This window comes from Sarcophilus harrisii, chromosome 5 (genome assembly GCF_902635505.1).
Source record: "Sarcophilus harrisii chromosome 5, mSarHar1.11, whole genome shotgun sequence".
In the NCBI taxonomy this organism is placed as follows: domain Eukaryota; kingdom Metazoa; phylum Chordata; class Mammalia; order Dasyuromorphia; family Dasyuridae; genus Sarcophilus; species Sarcophilus harrisii.
Genome location: NC_045430.1, coordinates 76665296 through 76693202, shown reverse-complemented (window position 1 = coordinate 76693202; position 27907 = coordinate 76665296). Strand labels below are relative to the sequence as shown.

Sequence of the window (27907 nt, the reverse complement as noted above, 5' to 3'; positions counted from 1 at the left end):
TGAGAGTTGGTGCCTCCTGGCTTTTTATCACTTATAGTAGTTTATGTCCACATCAACTCAGAAACAAGATCATGGTCAGGGCATGGTGCAAAGTGACTTCTCTTCTCAGCCTTAAGGATTAACTGGGGAGAGTGGAACAAGCCCTAAAACTGAAACAAAAGGAAAATTTAGGTTTGAATCCTGACTCTGTTAATTAGCTGTGTGACCTTGACCAAGTAACAACTAATATTGGTCTCTAGTTTCTCCATCAGTAAACAGAAGTTAGACCAGATGGTTTCTAGGATCCCTTCTAAAATAAAATCCTATTTTCTTATAAATTTGAGTATGTTATGTATTACAATATTAAATTTCTTGGTAATAAGCTTTCAAGAACATAGAATTAGAACTAGAAGGGCCCTTAGAAGCCATCTTATTAACTATCTCATTTAATCAGTGAGGAACTGAGACCCAGAGAAGGTAGTGACTCCTTAAGGTCACATCACATAGGTACCAAGTAGCAAAGCCAATATTTGAACCTGGGTCTCCTGACTCTAAATCCAGTGTTCTTTCCTATGTATATTACTAATATATTTACTTGTGTGACAAATTTTTCATACTATTTTAATATATAGGGATATGTTGAATTGCTACATTTTGTTTTAATAGAAAAGTATTGATTCTGGTACTACTCCAGTAGCTTCCTTCTTCTTAGAAACTTTTTTTAAATTTTAAATGAGTTGTCTTAATAGTTTACATGAGTATGGTTTGTACTTTATTTTGTTTTCAAATTTTAAATTAATAAATTCTATCTTTTTCCTAAGGATTGACAATTTTATTATTACAATTAAAATAATTGTCAGAATGTCAGACCTGTTCACTGTTTACTTCAACATTTCATTTTTTAGTACCATTTTTAGCAGTAGATTTAATTGAAAATCAAATGTTTTGCTGTTGTTTTTTGTCCTGTTGTAGAAACAGTGAGGGTTCTTTCAGTCTTTGTGACCATACAAATCATAGGCTCATAGGTCTAGAGCTGAAAGGGATCAGAGACCAGCTACTCCAGCCTCCTTATTTTACAGATGAGGAATCTGAGGCTCAGAGAGGTTAGTTGATTTACTCAAGAACACACAGGTAGTAAGCACGAGAAGTGGGATTTGAACTCAGGTCCACTGACCAGAAGCAATATTCTTTCTACTGTACATTTTAACAAAATGAATTGCAAAAAAAATCTGACTTTGATCTGCAATGTCTTAATTTTTATAGCTTCTCTTATATTAATTAAAATATGAGCACATTTGGCTCATTAAAGTATTTGATTCCAATTTTGCATATATCAGATTACAATATATCAAATTCGGCACACTTTTATAAAACACCTACCATGAATTTGGTAGTTTGTCAAGTTTTAGGTTTACAAAGAAAATATTAATCCCTTCCCTCAAAAAGCTTCTACAACATTTACATAGAAGAGTTAATGCAAAGTATATTTCAAGAGAGAGAGAACACTAAAACAATTGGGGGTGGGAGGGAGGATCAGAAAAGGCCAGTGATGAAAAAGTGACACTTGATAATCCTCTTTATACATACACCTTGATTCCAAATTTTAACATTGTATGGCACTCTTTTCTTTACTTAAATTTAAACCTAATTATTTTTTGTAATGTTAAGTGTAGGAAATTTGGTCCTCTGGTACTGTATTTACATTTATAGAAAACAAATAGTTGCTGAATTTTTATAGAGTGTCTGAAATAAGTGAAATACTTATTAAAACAACTTTCACTTCTAGTATTTCTAAACACAATCCTTCAGTGGACTCCTTCCCCTTGTCAACTTGAATTAGATGAAGAGTATATTTTAAAATGTGGTTAAATTCTGGTATCTAGTTAACTAAGAGATTTGTTGTATATTCTAAATGTTTCTTTCTTTAGGTAACCGAATGTGAGATATTTCTTTCACTCCTAGTGAAGTTTCTGGATGCAGATAAGCCTCAGTGGCTACGAGCAGTTGCGGTAGAATCAATCCACAGGCTTTGTGTGCAGCCTCAGCTTTTAAGGTAGGAACTCAGAGGCTCAAAGAGAGCTTTCAGTTGTCAGAAAGTGAAATAATTGTTGCAATTTATTAAGGATTTTTTCAAAGTCAGTCTATATGAGTGGGCATGTGGGATCAGAGAGGTAGAGAAAAGGCTTTCAGTGGGAGGGGAAGGTGGTCATTTGAGACTGAGCAAGTGATAATCAAGTTCTTTAGAATGATAAACTCTTTGAAGTGTTATAAGATTGACAATAAGGAACTTTAATGCATAGCATCTTGACTTTTTAAAGCATGATTTGAGGCTAAATATTATTGTTTAGAAACATTTTAAAGTATTTTGCAGGTCCTTTTGTCAATCTTATGACATGAAACAACATTCTACTAAGGTTTTCCGAGACATTGTGAATGCATTGGGATCCTTCATCCAGTCATTGTTTCTTGTCCCAACGACGGGGATTCCATCTACTACAACAAATCAAGCTGGTAATTGTTCTTTTGTATTTTTTTCTTCTTTTCAGTTATTTCATATTAATTTATTTAGACCCTTTTAACTTAGTAAGCAAAAATCTTTTGTTTTGTTTTTTACTTTAAAAAAAGTTATATTCCCCCCATATGAACTACTACACAATCAGTCGATACTTATCAGAGGAAATAATTATGTACCTGAACTAGTATATAGAAAAGATAAAAAAACTAAATACAGGGTAAAAAGGGAAGAGGAGGGTAGTAATATGAGGAAATTAAGGAAAAAGTTTCACGTTGAAGCTGTGGCTTGAGTAAAGTTTTGAAGAAAACAATATTTTAAGAGAAAGAAAAGGAAGACATGTATAAAATCATATAGATGTGATATGGAGTACTGTGAATAAAGATAGCAAGAAAGGAAATAATGCATAATTTAGAAAGGGAATGTTAGGAACAGATAATAAAGAGCTTTAAAAATAAAGAACTTATAACAAATGACTGTACCTTTGAGTTTCACTTATAAATAAGAAGAAGATTGAAAGTTAAGTTAACAATTTTTCTTATTTCATAGGAAATAATAATTCTGGTGGCCCAACCTCAGCACCAGCAAATTCAGGAATGTTGGGATTGGGTGGAGGTGTTACTGTGTTACCTGCTTTTGAATATAGAGGAACCTGGATACCTATTTTGACCATCACAGTCCAGGGGAGTGCCAAAGCAACCTAGTAAGTAACAGCAATATTTATTCTGTTAGGAATAGGATATTGGGGATGATATTTCATCATGAAATGCTTTTTAATATATCTTTCCCCACTAGTGTAGATAATTACTGTTAAGGACAAAGTTTTATCGTATCCTTATACTCACAGCTTAGTTGTGACATTTTTGACTGTTCTACTCTTGAGAACTAAATTTGGAGCTAACTTTTTCTCATGTTATTTTTCACTGATTATATACTTAAAGGTAATCAAGGCAAGACATGAGAGAGCCAATGCTGTCCATTCTCTCAGTGTATTTATATCAGTTTATCTTTGTCTAATGTGTTTAGTTCATGCTGTTTTACTGGCTGATTTTAGTGACCCTGTTGTTATGTCAGATATTTCTTAATGATTTTGATTCTACTTAGTATTTCAGAAGCAGACATACTTAATGTTGTATTTGATCTCATTACTATTGGTCATTTGCTGGTATTTATTTATAAAATAAAATCCATACTTTAATGGATCTGTGACTTCCTCAAGATGGTACTCTCTCTCTCTGTCAGGTCAGATTATAACCAAACTAGACTTCATCATAAACTTTTGAGAGTGAGTCCTGATGTTGTGTGAGAGACCTTTTTGTCCTCTTGATGCTGGTGGAGTACGTGGCTTCTCTTCATTTACTGTCTTTATGTGACTAATTTAATTTGTTTTCTGATTTTATATTACTCTGATGATAGTGTCTTTAATGCTTCTCTTGTGTAGTATACTTGTGCAGAGTATCATTGCTCCAGTTCCCTCTGAATAATCAAATCCTGAACTTCAGAAGTTCAGAAGGGGACGTACAAATAAAAAAGTAGAATGAAAATTCTTTACCATCCTTAGACATGCCTATTAGTAATGGAAGATAACAAAATCTTATTACATGAATTTTTGTAGTTTAATAGGTTGCTAATTTTCTCTCAACTAGGTATAGTGAAACAAAATCAGAAATGATTTAAGAGACTTAGACTGTAGATCCCGTCCACACAATCTAGTTCTACTGCCTCATTTTATAGTTTAAAAAAATGAGACTAAGATGTTTAGTGACTGGTTCTAAGTCTTGGCCTCAGGTTTTATGAAGAAAGAGAACTGAATTATACATATTCTTTTTCAAAGATTACTTGGAATTTTTAAAAATGAGTGAATGTGTGTGTATGACAAATGCATTAATTCATATGCTCATATATATGAATTTCTATTGATACCTTTTTAATATCAATCATTTTTTAATCACTTTTCCCCCAACCCAATATGTAAGCCTTTTTTTGTGTCAAAGGGAAAAAATATCTACTTAAAATCAACCATTATATTTTAGGCAATATTACACACACACAATTCCTCACCTCTCCAACAAAAGGAGGTGGTGCATTTCCTTATGTCTTTTTAACCTCTCTCTGTCTCATTTTCCTTAACTGTAAAATGGGGTTAACCTGTCTCACAGGGTTGTTGTAAGTATTATATGAGATATTTGGGTTTTTATTTGTTTGTTTTTTGCTGAGGCAATTGGGGTTAAGTGACTTGCCCAGGGTCACACAGCTAGGAAGTGTTAAGTGTCCGAAGTCAAATTTGAACTCAGGTCCTCCTGACTTCAGGGCTGGTGCACCAACTAGCTGCCTTCCACATGAGATATTTGTAAAGCATCACCTGGCATAATAATCACATAAGCCAGTAATGAGGCTGGATTTAAGAGAAGGCTTTAAGTATCAAACAGGATTTTATATTTGATCCTAGAGGCTACCTGGAGCCACCAGCGTTTACCCTCACCTTGAGGCAGCCAGAATCTGGAAGTTGTCTCCTAGTTGCCCTTCCCTTTTCTGTGTGAGTTTTCATTTTGTGTATTTTCATGATTAAAGCACCTAGACCATTGCCAAAACATTTTATAATCTTGATAGGGCATATTTTATACTTGTAATATTAGGTTGTACTTTTTCCCTCATGTATTTGTTGCAAGTCACAAATATAATAGTTGGCCTGTTCTTTTTCCTCTGCTGAGAGGAAGAAGAGAGATTATTGAGGAAATAGCAAAGTCTTAGTATTTCAATTTGTACAAATATAATTTAGTTTATCATTAAGAAAAATTAATTTACTTTTCCCTTTTAGAGATAGTTGTAATGCAATGTAGTGCAAAAGTAAGTGCAGATTTCAAGTCCTGACTCTGATTTCTTTCTTATATGACCTTGGACAAACACTTAACCTTATTTCTGAAATAAAAGGGTTGAAATTAATGTCTTCTGAGGTTCCTTCCAACTTTAGAAGTACCATCCTGTGATGTACCAATTAATTGTAATGTTCTTTTTGAGAATTATTCAATAAGATGAATCATGTAAGTGGTTTTTGGTAAACCTTAAAACATTCATATAAATATCAGGGTTTTTGTTGTTGTTATTTTCATTTTTCTGTTGCCTTATCAATGCTATGATTTCTTGATAATTTCAGCCTTGAAATGCTAGATAAAGTGGAACCTCCAACTATTCCTGAAGGGTATGCCATGTCTGTGGCATTCCACTGTTTGCTAGACCTTGTCCGTGGCATTACTACGATGATTGAAGGAGAATTAGGACAGGTGGAAACAGAGAGTCAGACTACCACTGAGACAGCTTCCTCACCAGCACAATCGTCAGAACAGCAAGATTTTCAATCAGTATCTGATCAAACGGATAAGGAAACAGGTATAAAATGTGATAACTTTTCTAAAAGTGTCAAATGAGATCAGTCATATAGCTAGGGGAAAGCCCTTTCTTATACCCAAGTCATTAAAAGGCAGCAAGGTTTAAGAACCACTCTTAAGTGTAAAAGTAACAGTATAACTGTCAGTTTTTTAAAATAATTCAGCCATATTTTCAAAGAATGAAATTTTTTTAAAAATTGAATTGTTGGTGAAACATTTAATAGTTTTAGTATCTAGTAAGTATTGTGAGATCTTTTTTCTTTTAAGTTAGCAGAGCTGTGTGGGAAGAAATGGTGAATGCCTGTTGGTGTGGGCTTCTTGCTGCACTGTCACTTCTTCTTGATGCCAGGTATTCTGTCTTTGTACTTCTTTGTTTTATAGTTTGTATTAGTAACAGTTGTTTTAAGACGATTGTCATATAACGAAAAATAAATACCTTACTTTTTTTACTAGCTTAAAAGAGAATAAAATATGAAGAACAAAAAAGGCCTTGTTCTACCTCAGAATGAATTTTTAAATGAGATTGCAAGATAAATGAAGCACATACTATCAGTTTAACTTTTATTAATATATTAATTTTTAAAAGATTATAAAATTATAAGATTTGCTATCTTAAGTCAAATTTCTGTTGATCCCTAAAAATAGTTTAACTTTGTATTTGTGTATGAACTATGTATTGCTTATTATTATTGTTATTTATATTTGTAGAATAATGTAATAACAAATTTAATTTACCATGAGTTATAAAAACAAATTAAGATTGCTTCTGATTATTTGACTTTTAAAAATATTTCGTATACTGATTTTTTTCATAATTTTGGAGTGGGCTATGTATTACTCTTTTTAGCAATTAGACAGAAAGTCCTAAATAATTTATTTTCTCTCCAGCACAGATGAAGCTGCCACTGAAAATATTTTAAAAGCTGAGCTGACAATGGCTGCTCTCTGTGGGAGACTAGGCCTTGTAACTTCAAGAGATGCTTTTATTACTGCCATTTGCAAAGGCTCCTTGCCTCCACATTATGCTCTTACAGTATTGAACACGACAACTGCAGCTACATTTTCTAGCAAATGTAAGACTTGAAATTTAGTATTCATTTGATTCATCTATTTGTACTAGAAATTAATATAGTGATAATTTTTTTATCATCACACTAATTTGAATAAAACTGACTTATCTAAAAATATTTTCCTTTTGTATCTTAGGTTTCATTCTAACTTGATATATATTTCAATGTCTTAGTTTTCTGACTAAAATATTAACTAAACTTTTTATGGGTCTTAACTTTATTTTCTTCATGAAAATATCTCGGCATTTTTAGTGGCCAAGGAAATTTTTTTCTCTTTGTTTATTTGCTAACTTTTACACAGTCTTTAAAACATCATACATGTTTTTTTACTCCATAAAATATAGATGTATAATTAATATTACATATAAGTAACTACATTGTACAATAATAAATACAATTGTGCTTATAATTTGATATTTTAAAAAAACTGATAAACATCTGATTTAAAAACTGATAAAACATCCAGTTTATTTTAATTATTAGATCTTTCCTTTGTTCCCTAGCATATTCCATTCAGGGACAGAATGTTCAGATGATCAGTCCATCAAGTGAGTCTCATCAGCAAGTTGTGGCAGTTGGTCAGCCTTTAGCAGTCCAGCCTCAAGGAACAGTAATGGTAAAAAAAAGATTCTCTTACTTATTCTTGGCTAGCACATTAACAAGGAAATCTTTTGAATTTTCTCCGACCATGTACTAAAATTTTACATTTTTTAGCCTAAGTAATTTATATAAGGAAATAATGAATCATACAATTCACATATATAATCTAATTTCTTGCATAAGTATAGTTTGTGATTTGAGGAACTTGAGTTTGATGTGTAAGCCTGTATAATATTTAGAGTTTTTGCCCAAACCACTTGTGTATTTTTTTAACATGAATATTGTTATTTTTCCCTACCATTAGATGGAAAAATAAATATTTTTCTTTTTTTTTATGTTAGCTGACATCAAAAAATATCCAGTGTATGAGGACTTTACTTAACTTGGCACACTGCCATGGAGCTGTTCTTGGGACATCATGGCAACTTGTCTTGGCAACTTTGCAGGTATGGGATCAAAACATGGATCATATGGGGGGTGGGTTTTGTGTACAGCAGTTAGGAACTACCCCGAAAATCAGGGAGGGTCTCTGGGTCATTGTCACCTTGTGCTTTCTTCCTCATACATAGACAGTAGAAGACAGGACAGCTGATGAATGAGAGAGAACACAGAGTAGAGAATGAAAGGAGAGAGACTGGCATTGTGTGGTGTGCTAGAATGTCATTCATGATTGCTTCCTTATAATAAAGGTGATGGCAGTATCATCACTTAGCCTTTGGACATTTAATATCAGTAATGGTACCACTGATAAACTTAAAAACTTTTATTTTTATTCAAATATGTTTGAAATGCCCTTTTCTCCCCCATTACAGCATCTTGTGTGGATTCTGGGGCTGAAACCTGGTAGTGGGGGTGCCTTAAAACCTGGAAGAGCTGTGGAAGGACCCAGTACAGTAAGCTGAACCATCCATCATTATTTTTTATTTAATAACTGCCCAGAATTTTTCTGCATCACATTTAACTTTATCTTTCAGGTTCTGACTACAGCAGTTATGACTGATTTACCTGTCATTTCCAACATACTTTCAAGATTATTTGAAAGCTCACAGTAAGAGATTTTTTTTTGATAGAACAGTTAAGTTCAGCTACATTTTATAGAACAAAATGTCTTAACAATTTTTTATTTTTTAGGTATCTTGATGATGTATCATTACATCATTTAATAAATGCCCTTTGCTCCTTATCTCTAGAAGCAATGGATATGGCCTATGGAAATAATAAGGTACAACATTTTGCCTTTATATCTTAAATATTGCAGATTGCTCAATAAGATAGAATGGAACTCCTTGATCCAGTTTTTAGGGAACAGTATTAAAATTAGCTTTTTAGTTAACTGTGGTACATGAGTTGTGTAACAGAGAGGGACCATTTTCAAATGCCAGTTTTTGACACTCTTAGATCACTGGCAATTCACTTCACCTGAATATCCGTGTCCTCATCTACAAAATGTACAATAATATCTATTATACATCTGAGAACTGTTATAAAGCCCAAATGATGTAAACAAACAAATATTTATTAAACATTTACCCTATGCCAAGAATAGTGTTAGACTCTGAATATATAAGCACAAGAATGAAGCAGTCCTTTTCTTCCAAGTATTTATAGTTAAAGGGGAGTCATAATGTAAACAAAAAGATATTATGTGGGTGAGTGTATATGTATATATACACTTATGTATGCATATACATATATGTATGTGGGTGCATGGAGATAAATGCAAGGTAATTTAAAATATTTTTATTTATTTAAAATAAATGCAAGGTAAATTTTTTTGCAGGGAGTGGGTAGCAGTAATCCCACTAGGAATTGGGAAAAGCTTCATTTAAAAGGTGTAACCTGAATAGAATTTTTTAAAAATAATTTTTCATTAATAACCTTTGTTTTTATATTGTTTATTCTTTCCTTTCCTCTCCAGCCATCCTATGTAACAAACCAAAAAAAAAAAAAAATTGAGGAAAAAAATCAAAAGTGATTGATACATGGAAAGAATCTGGAAATATGCAGTGCTTATTACCTCTCACCCCTGTAACAAATGGGGAGAGAGGGAGAGGTTTCTTCTTGCATCTCTTCTTTGGGGCCATGTTTATTCTTTATAAATTTGCAGCCTTCATTTCTATTGTTTTTTGCTTTTTTCTTTTCTTTTATGTTGTTATAATCATATTATTATTAGAGTGAGGGTGAGGGGTGAGAAGAGTTTTCTGTAAAAAAAAAAATGATAAGCTGAGAAGGAAATACAGTCCAATGCAGTTCAACCCTGGAGAGTAGCCAAGGGAGAGTCCCAGATATGGATATGGATATGTTCGTTGGTCATTGGCCAGTCTGACTAACTTGTAGAGTAGTGTTTAAAAAGGACTGGAGAGTAATGTTTAAGAAGGAAGATTGGCGCAAGATTGTGAAGGACTTCAAAAGCTAAACAAAAGAGTTTACATTTGATCCTAATGGAAAAAGAGCCATTGAGCTTTGAGTAGTGGTGTCATGGTCAATCCTGAACTTGGAAAAATTTGTTTTGGAAATTATGTGTAGGATGGATCAGAAAGGTAGGGATTCCAATTAGAAGCTACTGTGGCCAGTGGTCTGTGCCTGCCCATTTCAACCTGTTCTAACAGGTGAGATGTGATGACATTCTGAGCTAGAGTGGTGATCTAAGTAAAGAGAAAGGGATGAATGTGAGAATTGTAGTGATAGAAATGATATGATTTACTGCCTTAATTGATATGTAATCTAATGGGCATAAGACAGCAAGGAGTCAAGGATAATGCCTATATTCGAAACTTAGATAACTTCAAGGATAGTGGTAGACCCAGAGAAAATTGGGCATTGAAAGTAGAAGTGGTTTGAGGGAGAGAGAATGAATTATGTTTTGGACATATTGGAGTTTGAGATAACTACTGAGAATCCAGTTGAATAGTCAGTTAGCAGTCACAATATAATGACTGGAAGGCAGGAGAAAGACTGTGGCTATACTAGATTTGGAATTAATCTGCCTAGAAATGGGAGCTGCTGAGGATTCTGAGTATAAAAAGAGAATAAAGAAGAGCAGAATAGAGGCTTAGGGAAGACCCTAGGAAAGGGTCATAACATGGATGAGCAAACAACAAGTGAACAGAAACCCACTATTCATGTAGGTCAGAGAAGAACCAACCAGAAAGTGATCTCATCAAAACCCAGGGAGGAGGGTTTGCAGAAAGAGAGGGTACTTAATGTTCTCATATCCTGCAGAGAGGTTAAAGATAGAGATTGAGGAAAAGCCATCAGATCACTAGCAACTTTATAGAAATAGTAGTTTTAGTTGAGTGATGAAGTCATGAACCAACTTTCACAGGTCCAGAAATGAGTAAGGAGAAAAGTGGAAGCAATGAGACATTTTTCAGGAAGTTTGACTGTGAAGGGAAGAGAGATGGGCTGGCCAGATCATATGGGATTTTTTAAGCAGAGGAAAGTTTTAGAAGGTATTTGAAGAAAGTACTTGGTAGACAGGAAGATTAAAAGGAGAAGATAATTGTGAGAACAAATCTTTGGAGGAGATCAAGAATACTCATGAAGAGGTTGGACTTTGTAAAGAAAAATTTCCCTATCATTAGGTACTGAAGTAAAGGAGGAAGAATAAAGATTGATACTATGAGGCGTTAAATTGCAGAGGAATTAAGATGAGGGAGCTCACAACAAATGGGATGGTGCAGTGAAGAGGGCTGGACTTGGAATCAGGAAGACAGGAGTTAAGACCTGCCTCAGATATGTATTAGCTGAGTGATCCTGCCTCATGTTCTTCGTCTGTAAAATGGAGATCGAACTAGCACCTACCTCCCCCAGAGTATGAGAATAAAGTGAGAGAATATTTGTCATGTGCTTTGCAAACCTTAAAATTCTTTATAAATGCTAGCTAGTTGTTATATTTTCTCAATAAAGTATAAGATGTGGTCCTCAGCTGAGGGGAAAGAGAGAGAGGGAGTAGAGGTGAGGAGCTTGAAAAGAGAAGGTTTGGAATAGCCTCTAGTTAGTGGGAGAGGGATTTGGTGAGGGGCAACTTACTGTGTTGAGGGTCCACTTGAGATTAAATAACCTAAAGGTTTAATTGTCTTCAATTGGCTCAGTTATGTAATTTCTTCCAGTTTCATTTAGCAGTATGTGAGTAGGGAAAGGAAACAAACACCTATTAAGTGCTGGTTATGTATCTAGCATTGGGCTTTACAAACACTATCTTATTGATCCTCACAACCACACTATAAGATAGTGCTATTGTCTCCATTTTGTGCAGTTGAGGAAATGGAAGCAGAGGTTAAATGACTTGTCAGAGTCACTCAGCTAATACCTGTTTGAGGTTGGATTTGAACTCATCCATTTCTGATTCTAGGCCCAGCACTCTGTCCTGAACCACCTTGCTAGCAACCTCTAAAAACAGAATCTGAGACAGCAGGTAGGAGGATTAATAGAAGATTGAGATTTGGTAAATTGTGAGCACTGGAGGAGTGAGGGGCTTTCAGAGCCGATGAGGATGCAGAGGACTACTTCCCAGATAGTTGAGAGAGGGAAGGGACAAAAGCAAAGCTCGTACAGGGTTGATGGCTTGGGAAAATACTGAAGGAAGGATCAATCAGAGATCTGCAGGAGCAGAAAGAGGTGTAAGAGAAGGCACAAAAAGAAATAGGGAGGTTATGGTATGAAATAATGGCAGGTATTGCCTACTGTAGCTAACTTGTCAAGGGCCATTTGCTTTGGAAGTAGGAGCTTGGTTTTAAATCCTGACTGAGGCTTAATACCCCTGAAATTAATGGTAAATCATTTATCTGAGGGCTTAGGTTACCTCATTTGTCAAAATTAGTGGGTGTGATCTCTATGGTTTCTTTTGTCTCAAAAGACAGTAATACTATACTCTGGTGAATATTAGCTAGCAGGCTATCCTTGCTATCTTTAGGCTTCTCTCAGGTAAGATGGCTTTTTCTTGCCTCACCCCAAGACTTGTAGAGCTTTTTATAATCTTGTTTCTCCTGTTGTCAGGGTGATTTCTGTCTCTGTGCTGCTGCTTTACCTTGTAATCTCTCCCATTCTCTGCCTTCTTGTGAAGTAAAAAAAGGAAAACATGTTCCTTCACATGCTTTCCTTCTGATTTGAGAAATGACCAATCAAAACATGTTGGGAGTGATACTTTTCTTTTCCTGGCTACTTTATTATTTAAAGGTGTCACTTAGCCACCCATTTTTCTCTCCTGGTCCCCCTTTTAGTCTACTTTGAGATTAACAATAGCCTTTTCATTGTTCAGAGATGCCAGAAACCTGATATTCTCCAGATAACCAAAAATTGTTTTTTTTTTTCCCTTAATTGTATTTGATGTTAATGATAGTTTTAAATCCTAAAGATTTTCTTTGCAGTATCAAAATAACCCATTTTTTCTATCTAGGAACCATCTCTTTTTGCAGTTGCAAAATTGTTAGAAACAGGACTTGTTAACATGCACAGAATAGAAATTTTGTGGAGACCTTTAACTGGCCATCTTCTTGAGGTAACCTATTTTTCTAAGATATGCTTTTCTGTTTTTTATAAAGTATCTTTGAGTGACTTTTTTTCTCTCATTAAAACATATATATATATATATATATCCCCTCAATTGCCATCCAATATGTAAGAATATTATTGTTGCTTAATCATTTTTTCCATCGTATCTAACACTTTGGAGTTTTCTTGGCAGAGATACTGGAGTGGTTTGCCATTTCTTTCTTCAGCTCATTTTATAGATGAGTAGACTGAAGCAAACAGGGTTAAGTGGCTTGCCCAGGATCACACAGCTAGTAAATGTGTAAGGCTGGATTTAAACTTAGCTCTTCCTGACTTCAGGCCCAGTACTCTATCCTCTATGCCACCTACAATAACCATCTTGAAAATAGTGTTAACATTGTATACTTGCATACATTGCTACAAGCAAGATACTTAAATGTTTCAATGAATGGAAAGAAGATTGATCTTGAAGTCAGAAGACCTGAGACACTAGCTCTGCAATCCTGGACAAGTCCCTTAACTTCTCTCAGCTTCAGTTATCTCTACTGGAAATGAGGAAATCTCTCATAAGAATATGAATCCTTTGATATCTAAGCATATCAAAATATTATATCTTAAATTTATCTACAATGGCTTTCAAAGCAAAGACATTGTACATAAGTTGACTTTAAATAATGTTAATTTGATTAGTAATTAGAATTTTCTTTTTTTAAAATGAATTTTGTCATAAGAAATCCTAAGTGCTCATTTTCTGCTTATATTTTTCAAAGAAGATATCTGTTAAAAATTATCACTGGAGATAGAATTTATTGTATATTTGTATTGTAACCATTTTTACAGAATTTACTAATAGTCTATTGTGAAGTACATTTTTTTCTATATATAAGCTTATTTTGAAAGTGAAATGCATTTTAATAGCTTAATAACTGATTTTATATTTTCTCTGATGTAATCCTATATTTTTTTCCAGCAATTTTTGTCTTAGTTTTCATCTTTTTTCCTCCTGTCTCTCTTTCTTTCTATTGCTTCCTCTGTGCAGAAGGTAAGTTCGCCTATAGGGATAAGTTTTTTTTTGTTTTAATCTACAATTATAAGTTTATTTCACTCAAAATTTTTGGTTAATTTTCTTTTCCCACCTTCTTTAAGATCATTGGAGTATAGTTTCTAAAATAAAACTTGCCAGGATATGTAAAACAGTTTTTTTCAGAAATTAACTTTTGATTTTAACTGTATATGTTTTTTATTAATAGCATAGAAGATGAACTTTGAATTTTATTAATGTATTTTATCTTCAGGTTTGTCAGCATCCAAATTCCCGAATGAGAGAATGGGGAGCAGAAGCCTTAACTTCACTTATTAAAGCAGGATTAACATTTAACCATGATCCTCCACTTTCACAAAATCAGGTAATGTGAAGAAACAAATATCATCTACTCTAAAATGTCATTGTAAAAGTCTGCCTGTTTTGTCTTATAGCTTCATCAAACAATGTATAAGTTTTTTTCTCTTAAAAATTTTAGAGATAAGAAAGTAATTAGAGAGATTAATAGTTATTGCTATCCAGTTTGGATCATTCTTTTTTAGTAATCATAAGATTACTCAATAAGTAATAATAAATATGTAATTTAGTTCTTTAAGTTACTTAAATCACTTGACTTTAAATTACATATTCCCAAAATGTAAGGAAATAATTATGGGAATAGGTTTTTATTCTCCTTCCCCCAATACTATATAAAGTATCTATATCTTCTCTGTGTCTATCTATTTATTGCCCAGTGTCATTTAAATGGCTTTTGAACCTAAATCTTGCTGACTTTTAAGTCCAGTGCACAGTTGACCTCCATATGTACTTTCCAGGTTAAAATTTCTGATCTTGTTAAGTAGAAAATAACCACTATTTTCCCCCTAGATTTTTATTTTTTGGAAAGAAACAAATGACTCGTTAATATTAGAGTTTTATTGAAAAAAGCACCCTCCAGTAGTAATCGGATCAGAATAAAATCAGTCTAAACTTTTTATTTTTACAACTATAAGTTGATGTTCATAATGATGGCCCCAAAACACTTTAAAATATTAAAATTCACTCTGAATTATAAAAGATTTATCTTATATTAATATTTATTTTAATATAGCTTTATAGTAAGTTTTTTTTAAAATGTTTATCATTCTTGTGCTTTTTAAAGCACATTTGTGCAAGCTACTTTGTAGAGGCCCAAAGATAGTTATGACACAGAATTTATCATCTCACGGAGGAGAAGAAAGAGATGTACAAAAATTACCATAATACAAATATAAGAAGGGTGAGGTCAAGGAAAAGGTTAAGGTGGAACACAGTTAGTGAACTATCTATAATAATTTTCTCTAGATTATTGACCAGAATGCTCTCTTATCCAGACATTCTGAATCAAGGGAATATACTGTTATTTATATAATTTACTGCTTTATGTAAACATGTGTGAAATTTGTTTGTTTTTTTTAAAATCCGTTTACCATATTGTTCTTTTTTTCATATTTTTAAATACCCCCTTGGGTTTTTTTGTTTTGTTTTGTTTTTTAGAGATTACAGTTGCTTTTATTGAACCCCTTGAAGGAGTTATCCAACATTATCCACCCTGATATAAGACTCAAGCAATTGGAATGTGTATTACAGATTCTGCAAAGTCAGGGAGATAGTCTTGGTCCTGGGTGGCCATTAGTGCTTGGGGTTATGGGAGCAATCAGAAACGATCAAGGGTAAGTAGTTGAAGTAAACATCTAAACGTTCATATAAATTGGAAATAAATAATACTAATAGTGTTACTTTTAAAATATCTTACTTGCTTACCAAATTGAGCATAAGTGTGGTTCCCCACCCTGAATCTGTCAAAAGATAATTTTAAGTCTTTTATTTAGTATCATCATCAGTGGAACATTTTTAATTACAAAAAGCATTTTAAACTCTATAATTTTATTTTAAAAAAATACTTTGCTGTTTAGATTTAGCAATGGTGCCTTTCATTAGTAAAACATAGACTTTAAAATTTTATTTTGTACTTGATTCAGATAGATTTTTGTTGTCAGGGCCAGGATTTATTTTCCTAATATATGAAGGTCATGTGGATAAGAAAAGGTAATTTGCTTAAATCAGGCAATTTCCCAAGTTTCTGTTATCTCCTATTGTTAAATGGACATTGTAACTTTCTCTTTGAGGGGAAAATGTGTCTTGACTTCTTTCACCCTGTCTTATCTTCATGTTACTTTTTTACTTAGCATTTCCTATTTGTAAATTAAGTTTACCTATGATACCTTTTGATAAATATAAACTGAGTAGAGATGCTAACTACCTAGTAGTAAATCAATCCTCGAGTAAAAAGAAGTAAACTTTTCCACAAATTAATAAGTGAAGCTTTTTGGTGAAGATGGAATTGACTGAGCACTGGACCTTTACCTCTTTCTTTCTCATTGCTCTTGATCTCTTTTTTGTCAGTGTTGGTGTTGTTAGGAATGTTGGCAACTCTGAAAAACATTTTCTCTGTTCATTTGAGCAGTACACTAATGACTTTGTCTCCAGTTCAGTCACATATAGTGTTGGTCATACTCTTGATCCTATTACATACAAGTATTCCATGTCTATGATCCATAACTCTACTATATATAGTAGTGTGCTTGGAAACAAAAGTTGATGCTCATAAAGGGTGAATAAAAGGTACTTGCAGCACAATCTTAAGTTTAATTCACATTATAAGCAATCAACAACAATAAAAAATCATATCATGATTTGTAATGTTTGTTTATTTCTGAGGAGTAAGTTCTTTTTATTATTATTATTATTAGGTAGTATAGCTTTTTATTGACAAAATATATGAATGAGTAATTTTTCAATATTGACCCTTGCAAAAACTTCTGTTCCAACTTTTCCCTTCCTTCCACCCCCTCCCCTAGATGGCAGGCAGTTCCATACATGTTAAACATGTTAAAGTATATGTTAAATACAATATATGTATACATATTTATGCAGTTATCTTGTTGCACAAGAAAAATCAGATTTAGAAAGAAGGTAAAAATAACCTGGGAAGAAAAACAAAAATGCAAGCAAACAATAACAGAAAAAGTGCAAATGCTATGTTGAGGTCCACACTCATTTCCCAGTGTTCTTTCGCTGGGTGTAGCTGGTTCTGTCCACTGATCAATTGGGACTGATTTGGGTCCTCTCATTGCTGAAGATAGCCACTTCCATCAGAATTGATTCTCATATAGTATTATTGTTGAAGTGTATAATGATCTCCTGGTTCTATTCATTTCACTTAGCATCAGTTCATGTAAATCTCGAGGAGTAAATTCTTACACTAAAGATTGAATGATTGGTTCTTTAAAGTGGTTCAGTGTTAGATCTTACACATTCCTGTTTAATATCTGACTGTAATCTTTCAGGGTTCCTTTTCCTTATCACAATAATCTGTCACTCTATCCATCCCTGCTTTATAAGGCCATCACTGTGCTCTGACTTTTAAAACTGTGTCTCCTTTTTAAATTCATCCTCTTTAATCAACCAGTCTAGTGTTATAGTATTATTGGACCATATATCCTTTGTCTCATTGTCTAGTTGTTGTTCATAACTTTCTAGATCTTATCTGCCTGATTTCCTGCCACTCACTGCATCATTGAGAAAGTCATATGATCATGCTGACCAAGTCCACCACAGATTTATTATTCAATCTCAATTGACCCTCACTGTTGCATGCTAATCTTTTTATTGTTTTCTGATCACACACACACACACACACACACACACACACACAACTCTTATAAACCTTCTCAAGAGAGTTACACCTCCAACCATCTTTAAAATAGAGAACCTTGGGGCAGTGGATAGAGCACCAGCCCTGAAAGTCAGGAAGACCTGAGTTCAAATATGACCTCAGACACTTAACATTTCCTAGCTGTGTGACCCTAGACAAGTCACTTAACTCCATTTGCCTCAACAAAAACAACCACAAAAAATAGAGAACCTTATATTTATACTCTCATTGAAAGAAATTGACATTATCCATTGTGAGGCTCCTCTTCCCCAGTTGTACTCTTCAAATCATCACAGTATCATTCATTCATCAACTTTTCCTTCTTTGTTTTCATAAGGGAGAGTAGTAACCAGACTGCTCACTTTGCCAACAATATCTTGTTCTCTTGATTCTATCTTTAAACAGATTGTGTCATTAGACATCGTTACTGTATGGTAGCAGTTATGAAACAATCTGATACTTATGCTATTGTCATTTAGATTATCAGGAATTTTAGAGACATGACTCCCAAACTCCTATGCATAAGATGAGTTAGTAGTCTATATACATATAACATCATTAATTAATTACAAAAAAGAATTTATTAAGCACATTTTACAAATTAGTGATTTCATCTGTGCTTTGTTATCACTAACAAAGTAGAGGATTTTCTTTTTCTGCCTTCACAACTTTGACCCTTCTTTCAGAAATTCCTGTTTTCTGTATTTGGAAATTTTGTAACTTTCTTCAACTTGAATATATGGTTTCCCATTGCAGTGGAGGTTTAAGTGTGGGGTTATGTTAACAAAATTAGGGCCTTATTTCTTATTCATCTGTAGTATACTTTTCTTGTAAAATTGTAAGCTATTTAGAGAACTGAAAATAACATAGTAATAGTAAATATCTTTCTTATTGATTAAAAGCATTCATATAGGATCCTAACATTTTCTTAAAGTTGCTTTTTTTAAAACAAAAAACAAATTAAATTCTGTCACCTGAAGGCTTTGAAAAAAATAATGAAGCATTTATTACACTTACTTGTACATTTTAAATATTGTTTAGGAAATATATTTTGGAGGAAAATTTATGGGATAAAAATGATTTCACAATAATTTGTTTTATTGTAAAATAGAGGTTATTTTCACGATACCACATTTTAAAAAATTGTTATGATCATGAAATTAGTTGTGATTAGTAATGTTATAGTTGTGAAGTGTGCCAACTTGTACCTACAGATCCATATTTCTTAATTTCTCATATTTACAGAGAGTCTTTAATAAGAACTGCATTCCAGTGTCTTCAGTTGGTGGTGACAGATTTTCTACCAACAATGCCTTGTACCTGCCTACAGATAGTTGTAGATGTTGCAGGCAGCTTTGGACTTCATAATCAAGAGCTTAATATTAGCTTAACATCAATAGGATTGCTGGTAAGTCTCTTGCTAATTTCATTACAATATTGATATCATAATGGAGAGGTTTTCATTATTGTAAATCATTCATAAAGATTACTCAGTGGAAAAAGCATAAGATATAGGGTGAAAAGATTAACCCTAATTAGTTATTTATAGATGAAGAAACTGAGACACATAGAATGCAAGTGATTTGCTTAAGGTAACACATAGATGACAGAACCAAGATTAAAATCAAGGTTCTTTCATTCTAAATGTATCATACTTGCTTTTACATCCTTCTCTCTTACAGTTGTCTCTCTATTATTCCTTATTTTGATGACATGATTGGTTTATATCTTTTATTTGTTATATACAAATATGTATATAACATATATATTTTTTTGCAATGGATTTTGCTCCATTTCTTATATAATCAATATTATTAAAAAGCTGTATCCTACTTAATCTCATCACCCACATTTCCCTTACTTTTGTGGGTATTTAAATACTTACAAGTTTTTCTAGGTGGTCGTATTCCCTGTATCATAATTTTATGAGATCACCAGTGGAACACTGGTATTAAGGAGATTGACTATGGTGTCTTCATTTATCTTGGTATTTTTGAAAACACTATGATTTCCTAGATTCTATCTAGCAGAATCTTTTCTTCATGCTGTTTTAGGCCTACCTTATTGACAATTTGTAATTCTGGTCCAAAATAAATCTTTTAGGTAATTGTATTCCATATGTAAAATCATGTATCAAAAAATATAGTTTAAACTGCAAAAATCTATTGAATTGGAAATCAGTTGTGTATGAATATTCAAAGAGTTTTCTCAGGGTATGCATGTTTCATCAGCATATAATTAGCATGTTCTGAACTTTGGCTTCAGTGTCATCTCTTATAACATATTTAAGATAAACATTTCTGAAGCAACTTTATTAATTTCAAAAAACTGCTTTGAAAGATACAGTTTAACTATATACTGAAGATCTGAATTATTTATAAAGTAATGAAATAGTTTTGGTTTTTTTTACTTTATTTATAGTGGAACATTTCAGATTATTTTTTCCAAAGAGGTGAAACTATTGAAAAAGAATTGAACAGAGAAGAGGCAGCACAACAGAAGCAAGCAGAAGAGAAAGGAGTAGTTTTAAACCGTCCCTTTCACCCTGCACCTCCATTTGATTGTTTATGGTTGTGTCTTTATGCCAAACTTGGTGAACTCTGTGTGGATCCACGGCCTGCTGTCAGAAAAAGTGCAGGACAGACTCTTTTTTCTACCATTGGGGCACATGGAACCTTGTTGCAGCATTCAACTTGGCACACTGTTATATGGAAGGTATTCTAAAGGAGTTGGGGGTCTGGAGTTCCTATGGGAGAGGACTTGTTTGTGATACTAATTTAAGGTACTTTAAGATAATGGGATTTCCCCAGTCCCCTTTTTTTCAAAATAAAAAAAAAGCACCCTAGTAATTTGAAAATATTTTTATCATACATAGAGACTATTAAAACATCAAACCTTAATGTTTTTCTGCTTTCATATTTTATTCTTTCCTCCTTTTTGATTATTTGTCTCTTTATCTCTTGATAACACAAACTGGAAAAGACAAGTGAATATTACAAAAGAAAGTAATTATTGCTGATTAATATAATCCTGACTTTTTAAAAATAATATTTTTATTTTATTAACTCTTATGTTTTATTATTATTTTATTATATTATTATATAAATTAAATTTTATTAAAATAATTAAAAATTTAAAATTAATTAAGTTTAATTTAAATTAAGAACCAATAATAAATGAGAAAAAAAATTTGAGCCTCATAAATGAACATAAAACAACCTTAATTTTTTCTTTCTCAAGGCAAAAAATGTAAAATATTCATTCATTTAAAAAACTGAAAAAAATAGCATTCTTCTCTCTGCCCCTCCTCCAGCCTTCCCTTGAGAATTTAAGTTTCTTATAGGCAGGGACTATTCATAGCTTCATAGATCTTATGCTACAAGAAATCATCTAGACTAACCCTCTCATTTTACAAATGAGGAAATGGAGGACCAGGGAACTTTGAACCCAGTATATGTCCAAAGTTTCATGGAAATAAGGAGTAAACCTAGAATTTGAACTCTTTTTGTTTCCAATTTCATTCCTTTCTCCACTGTAATCACCCTAATTTTTATTTTGTTTTAATATTCTTAAACCTGGCATGTTGCTTAACATATAGATGTTAAGAAATTTTTGTTAAACTGTTGGACTGAATCCAATTAGTACAACACTTAAAAACAGACAGACACACACACACACACACACACACACACACACACAACTGCATATGATAGGTTATTCTCTAAAACATTTTAACATAATAATACATTTTCTCATGTAAACAGTGTAATAGAGGAAAAGTTCTCTGGACAGCATATAGAAATACACAAGTAATATCTTTGAATAATTATTCTAAAAAACCTTAATCACCACTTTAAGAATTCCATAGAAAGATATGTTCAAAATGCCAATTTTGGACTTCAGAAATAAATATTTTCTGTCTTCCAATCCCATATCTCCCAATTGAGTCAAGATTAAATAGTCAAGGCTGAAGATGTTGCCCTTAAGAATAAATGCTATTGATAAAGGAGTGGTATTGAGGGAAGAACAAGCACAAAGGAATACCCTCTTATGCAAGTCCTCTCTCTCTCACTGGATCTGGCTGGAGAGAGATAAGAAAGTAGGATTTGAAGGTCAGCTTTTAGGTGATAATTTGTGGAAGGAAAGGAGAGAAAGGGGACAATCAGAATTGCAAGGGCAACATCTAGAAGGAAGAGAATAATTTGTTGTAATTCTCCCTAATTACTTTTCAGTTTATTAACTTTTTAATTTGGCAAGTGGAGCATATTACATTTTCATTTTAGAAATAGAGCTTATTTTCATGACATAACTTTTCTCTAATACATTTTTAGTATATGTAAGTTAAAGATTTTTATAGTCATTTAGTGTTTTAAGAACTACTATTTGGTACTTATCCCATAGATCAGGGAAAAAAATTCATCTATAGCTAGAGATTTCACTCTCCTTCAGTTCCATGACAGGAAACCTGGTGAAGTCCATCCATATTATGGAATTATATCCAATTCCTCTTACCTGGAATGAGAAATTACCTCAGGGTTACTTTTTCAAAAGAATAAATATGTCAAAGACCAAAAATATGGAAATATACTACCTCTCAGACTTATTTTGAGGAATGGTCACAAATTAAGCTATTATATTTATAATCTGACTACTTTTGACGATGGGTAAGATAATGCCTTTTCTGTGGCACTTCTTCAGTTACCCTTACCATCATTTAAAATAGATGCATAACATGTCATTTGTATACACTTTAGGTTCTCTTTCATCTACTCGACCGAGTTAGAGAAGCTTCTACCACAGCTGACAAAGAGAAGATAGAGTCAGGTGGTGGCAACATACTCATTCATCACTCAAGAGACACAGCAGAAAAACAGTGGGCTGAGACATGGGTATTAACATTGGCTGGAGTTGCTAGAATCTTCAATACAAGAAGATACTTACTGCAACCTCTAGGTATGTTATTCTAAAATTTAGAAATATTGATTGCATTTAGTAATGAGTACATTAAACTAAATCATATAACTTTTTAACTTTTAATGTAACATTTTAACCTTTAAAGTTAAAATCTCAAGACATTATTTTCAAAGTAGTTAAATGTAACAATTATTTTTGAAAAGTGCAAAATAAAACCTTAAGTGCCGCAAACCTTCTATGACAATTCATAATACAAGGATAAGTCATCAAAATATTTAGTAAATTAATGCCTTAATGAAATTGTTGTTGATTGGCTCATTCATTTAGCAGTGATTTATTTTGCATTTAATATATGCAATGGAGTTACTAGGACAATGAAGAAACATTCCCTTGCCTTTAGGACCTTACATTATGAGGGTGAGTGGGAGAGGGAGGAAGGGGAATAATTTGTATATAAAAAATTAAATGCAAACTATTTAGAGTAATTTCATAAGGAAGACACTAGCAACTGGAGAGTCAAGATAGGTTTCCTGTAAGAGGTGGTACTTATTTTTTTAAACTTTTTTAAAGTTTTGAGTTCCAAATTCTTTCTTCCCCTCCCTTCCCTGAGATGGTAAGCATTCTTTTATAGGGTTATACATGTGTAATTATATAAAACATTTTCATGTCATTCTTTTTGTGTAAGAAAATTCAATTTTTTTTTTTTTTTAAGTGAAAATGGTATATATTTCAGTCTGTATTCAGGTATCAGTTCTGGTATCAGTTCTTTCTCTGGAGGTGGATACAGATTTCATCATGAGTCATTCAGGATTATACTGGATCATTGTATTGCTGATAATAGCTAAATCATTTATAATTCTTCATCATACTGTGTTGTTGTTGCTGTGTACACTATTCTGGTTCTGCTCACTTCACTTTGCATCCGTTCATGTCAGTCTTTTCAGGTTTTTCTGAAATCATCCAGCTGATCCTTTGTCTCAGTAATATTCCATCATAATTATATGCCACTATTTGTTTAGCCATCCCCTAAATGATGGACATTCCCTCAATTTCTAATTCTTAGCCACCATGAAAAAGAGCTGCTATAAATATTTTTGTACAACTAGATCCCTAAGCATTTTTAAAAAAAATTTTAATAAAATAAAATTGGGAAAAAATTTAGCTGCCATCTGGGAGGTGAGATCCAATCATTCTCAGTTGTCCTTGACTAGCTGAGAGGAGATGGCCTTCTTGGGGGCAGACCTTGAAAATGTTTATTGAAAAAATTGATTGAAATAAAAAGTCAGGGAAGGAATTAGCAATATCCTAAGTATTCCTAGGGTATGTGCCTTTAGGGTTTTCTGCATATGAGTACCGTCATATGTCATTAATTAAAATTGGAAAATGAAAAATTAACTAAAGAAGCCTTTTTTTCCAGCCTATTCCATTCCAAGTAGCACACTCCATTTTTTTCTTTTGTAAAAATTCAGTTTCTGGCTTTCTCTTGAATCTACTTCTTAGCCTGGTACAAAAGTCAAACAATATGGATTCTGGAAATGGAGATAGAGAAAGAAAATCTCATTTGAAAAATGGAGTTTTTTGGATCAGAAATTCTCTAGATATAAAGGAATGTCAATATCCCATCTCAGAAGCAATCATTAATTACAAAGGTCTCATCAGCCTTCAAGTGACCAAAAATGGACCTTCCATTAATGGAAAGGAAAGATTAATCCCTACAAGCACATAACCTCACTTTAAAGGGACATGAATATGTTGATTCCTCAAGATTCTAGAACTTCCTTTTTTTATGAGCAAAGATAACTGTCTGGGACCTTTAGACACATTTTTCCTGTTTTAAATTTAACTTGCTCTTGAAATAGGAAAAATTTCACCCATTTGCAATTCTGCGAAGGCTACATATATATGAGAAGATGGTAATTGGCTTTTGAGATATTCGTAGCAAAGCTGAAATCTTTTTTAAAATTTAGACCCAAAGTTGGTCTGAGCAACCTCTTAAAATACATCAACCTCAACCAAATATAATCTATAGAACTATATTGCAGTGAATAAATGGAATAATTAAATCTAAGAAAGCTATTCTATACACCTATCCAGAATTTTTTTAAAAAGTAGATTGGAGCCAAACTGCTCCAAAAGCCAAGTAATAGTTTGTATTTATCTCTGGAAACAAAATGAAGCATCAGGAGTTTCTCATCCAGAAAGTAATATGGGTTAGACCTTTACTTTATTATCAGTGTGACAACTACATGGAAAAAAGAATTGGAGAAGATAGAGACTAAAAGCCTGAGAGTCTATTAGGAATTTATTTCAATAGTCTAGACATTAGTTAATGAGGCCCTGACGTAGAATAGTGCCTATGTTGTTGGAAAGATGATGAACTGTATTATGGAGGTAGAATTACCAAGAATGGCTTACTTCTGTCATATCAACCTCTCTTTCCAGGCTGATTGCACAAAATTTCCCCTTGTGCACTCTGCACTCCCAAGTTGTTGTGTTCCTCATACATAACATTTTCTTTTCAACTGTTTTCCTTCTGTAAAAGCATGTGCTTAGATTCGATAAAAGCTTAGCTCAAGTAACACCTCCTTCAAGAGCTCTTTCCTCATACCCTCAGTTGTTATTGTATTCCCTCCCATCACGGTGTGTTGTTTTGATATGTGTACTATATTTATCTGTAATCATATCCTCAGAGAGTAATAGTTTTTAATCTTCTTTATGTCATGAAGCAGTTTGGCATTCTGAAGAAATCTATAGTACCCTTCTCAGAATAAGGCTTTTAAATGACAAATAAATCCTTAAGATTATAAATGAAACCAATTGAAATACAGTTATCTATATATTTTAACACGTTTAACATATATTGGATTGCTTGCCATCTAGGGAAGAGGGTAGGGGAAAGGAGGAGAAAATCTGAAACACAAGGCTCATGCAAGAGTCAACGTTGTCAAATTATCCGTGCATGTTTTGAAAATAAAAAGCGTAAAAAAATTTTTAAATAGAAAAAGAAAAGAAATAGTTATCAAATTTTATTTTTTAAAACAAGTTAATATAGTACCCAGATAAATAATTTCTTTCTAGTAGAATGTAAACTTCCTGAGGGCAAATACTGGTACCTACCTATAGCATATAGACAATGTTTTTTTGTTGTTGTTTTTTTGTTTTTTTTGTTTTTTGCTGAGGCAATTTGGGTTAAGTTTATTACCCAAGGTCACACAGCTAGGAAGTGTTAAGTGTCCGAGACCAGACTTGAACTCAGGTCTTCCTGACTTCAGGACTGGTCCTCTATCTACTGCACCACCTACCTGCCTTGACAGTGTTTAATAAGTAATTTTTTTGATTGATTGTAACAGAATAAGGAAGAGGATAACTTAGGTTTCAAACTTCTTTTTTATCTTTTGAGAAATGTGCACCTTTAAATTAGTTTTTATTCTCTTACTATTTTAAGAGAATTGTTATATGATATATGAGAGATGATTTTCTGATTTTTTTATTGTTATGTAAATTTAGAAGAATTCCATACTTTGAGACTCATTGGTTCACTAATTATGAACAAAAGCCCAGTGATATCCATTGTTTTGATTCTAGTCTAAGGCAATTAGCTTTGCTGTATTCCATGGCAACAGACAGCATCCTTGCCCATACCTGGTTGTTAAGTAAATTCTTAATTCACAAGATGAATGAAGCAAAAAAAAAAACAAATCCATCAAAACAAAACATCTCTTTTTGGGAAGAACTATTCAAGTTTCCCACATGTACCTGCGGTAGAAAACAAATATTATTATTTCAGGCTTGGTTTAAGCTTTCACACGAGTTTGGAGTTTTAAGATAATGCTTACCTAACAGTAATAACACCTACCATTTATATTGCATTTTAAGGTTTGCAAAGTGTATTAAGCAAATATTGTTTATTTGATCCTCACAATAATCATTTGAAGTAGTCAACTAGTATTTAAATGCCTTCTGTGTGCCAGACACTATTATACAAAGTACTGAGGATACAAAGAAAGGCAAAAGAATAATCCAAGGAGCTCACCATTGTTGGTGGAAACAGCATACAGCCTTGAGATGTTTGTGTTGTTTTATCTGGAGATAATCTGTGAATTTCACTTTCTATTTTTAGAAGTTTTGGGCAGTTTTCTTCTATGATTTCTTTCATTAAGGTATTAAAAGTTTTTATTCCTGGTACATTCTTCTGGGAGATTTATCATCCTTAAGCTATCTCTATACATCTTATTTTTGAGATCTGTGTACTTTGCTTATGTAGTGAATGAATTTTCTTTTGATGTTCTTTTTTGCTTTTCTTCATCTAATTTGTCCTTCACTTCTGTGCATTTCCATTTCCAATCTGTTGTTTCTCTTTTGTTTCTTTGGTGAAGCTTCCCATTGCAAATTCAAGTTTTTCTGTTTTCCTCATTTTTGTGGTATACGACATAAATTCTGCTCCTATGATTCTTTTCTCTTTAACATTAGGAACAGTGTGGTTCTCCTCCATGTTCTCCTCATTCCACAGAGTCTCATCAAGTGTTGGATCATTTTCTTTTATTTTGCAGAATTTATGCAAATAGGTATCTGAACTTGTTTACTAGATCTGGAGGTCATAGTTCCTTCTGTGGTTACTATTTTTTTCCTTTAGTTTTATATATTGATTCAAGATCTTTGAGATCTCTTCTCTTCCTCCTATCCCTCCTCCTCCTCTTCTTCCTCTTTTTTTTCCTCCTCTTCCTCCTTTCTTCTCCCTTCTCTCTTTTCAAACTTTTTTTAGAGGGTTTTTTTTTTTTTATTAGTGTGGGAGATTGTATGTTTTCTTTCACAACATGGCTTTTATGGAAATGTTTTGCATAACTTCACATGTGATTTTTTAATGGGGACTGGGATATTGGTATACTTTACATGTTTCTTTGAATGTTGTTCTGTGTTTGTAGCAAACAACTAAAAGTTCCAAGCTGGTGATGAAAAATGCAAAGGAATTCTAACTAAAAATTAAAGTATAATTTTCTAATATTTTTTCCCTTACATTGAAAAAAAATAATTGTTACTCTATCCCTATCCCTTCTCAAAGAGCTATCGAAAAAAAAATTAAAGTATTTCCACAAAACTAATTAACATGTCAAAAAAGTTCTGTATAATGTACACTGTTTCACAATGATTGACTTCTGTCAGCATAGTGGAGAAAGG

At 32.9% G+C, this 27907-nt stretch overlaps 1 protein-coding gene across 6 annotated transcripts in view; it reads left to right on the top strand.

The window, feature by feature from the left end:
* MON2 (MON2 homolog, regulator of endosome-to-Golgi trafficking) overlaps nt 1–27907 on the top strand; it is a 127160-nt gene that overhangs the window by 38030 nt on the left and 61223 nt on the right. For 4 of the 6 annotated variants that reach the window (XM_031940934.1, XM_031940933.1, XM_031940935.1 and 1 more), the window contains exons 9-26: nt 1908–2032; nt 2351–2490; nt 3041–3194; nt 5646–5878; nt 6145–6226; nt 6766–6950; nt 7451–7563; nt 7889–7993; nt 8360–8440; nt 8522–8595; nt 8679–8769; nt 12946–13047; nt 14080–14082; nt 14336–14446; nt 15598–15773; nt 19064–19226; nt 20240–20533; nt 22573–22771. In XM_031940934.1, the coding sequence (XP_031796794.1) occupies nt 1908–2032; nt 2351–2490; nt 3041–3194; nt 5646–5878; nt 6145–6226; nt 6766–6950; nt 7451–7563; nt 7889–7993; nt 8360–8440; nt 8522–8595; nt 8679–8769; nt 12946–13047; nt 14080–14082; nt 14336–14446; nt 15598–15773; nt 19064–19226; nt 20240–20533; nt 22573–22771 (2431 nt within the window). The remainder of the gene's footprint in view (nt 1–1907; nt 2033–2350; nt 2491–3040; nt 3195–5645; nt 5879–6144; nt 6227–6765; nt 6951–7450; nt 7564–7888; nt 7994–8359; nt 8441–8521; nt 8596–8678; nt 8770–12945; nt 13048–14079; nt 14083–14335; nt 14447–15597; nt 15774–19063; nt 19227–20239; nt 20534–22572; nt 22772–27907) is intronic. The other 2 variants (XM_003770828.3, XM_003770829.4) reach the window with 1 other exon arrangement.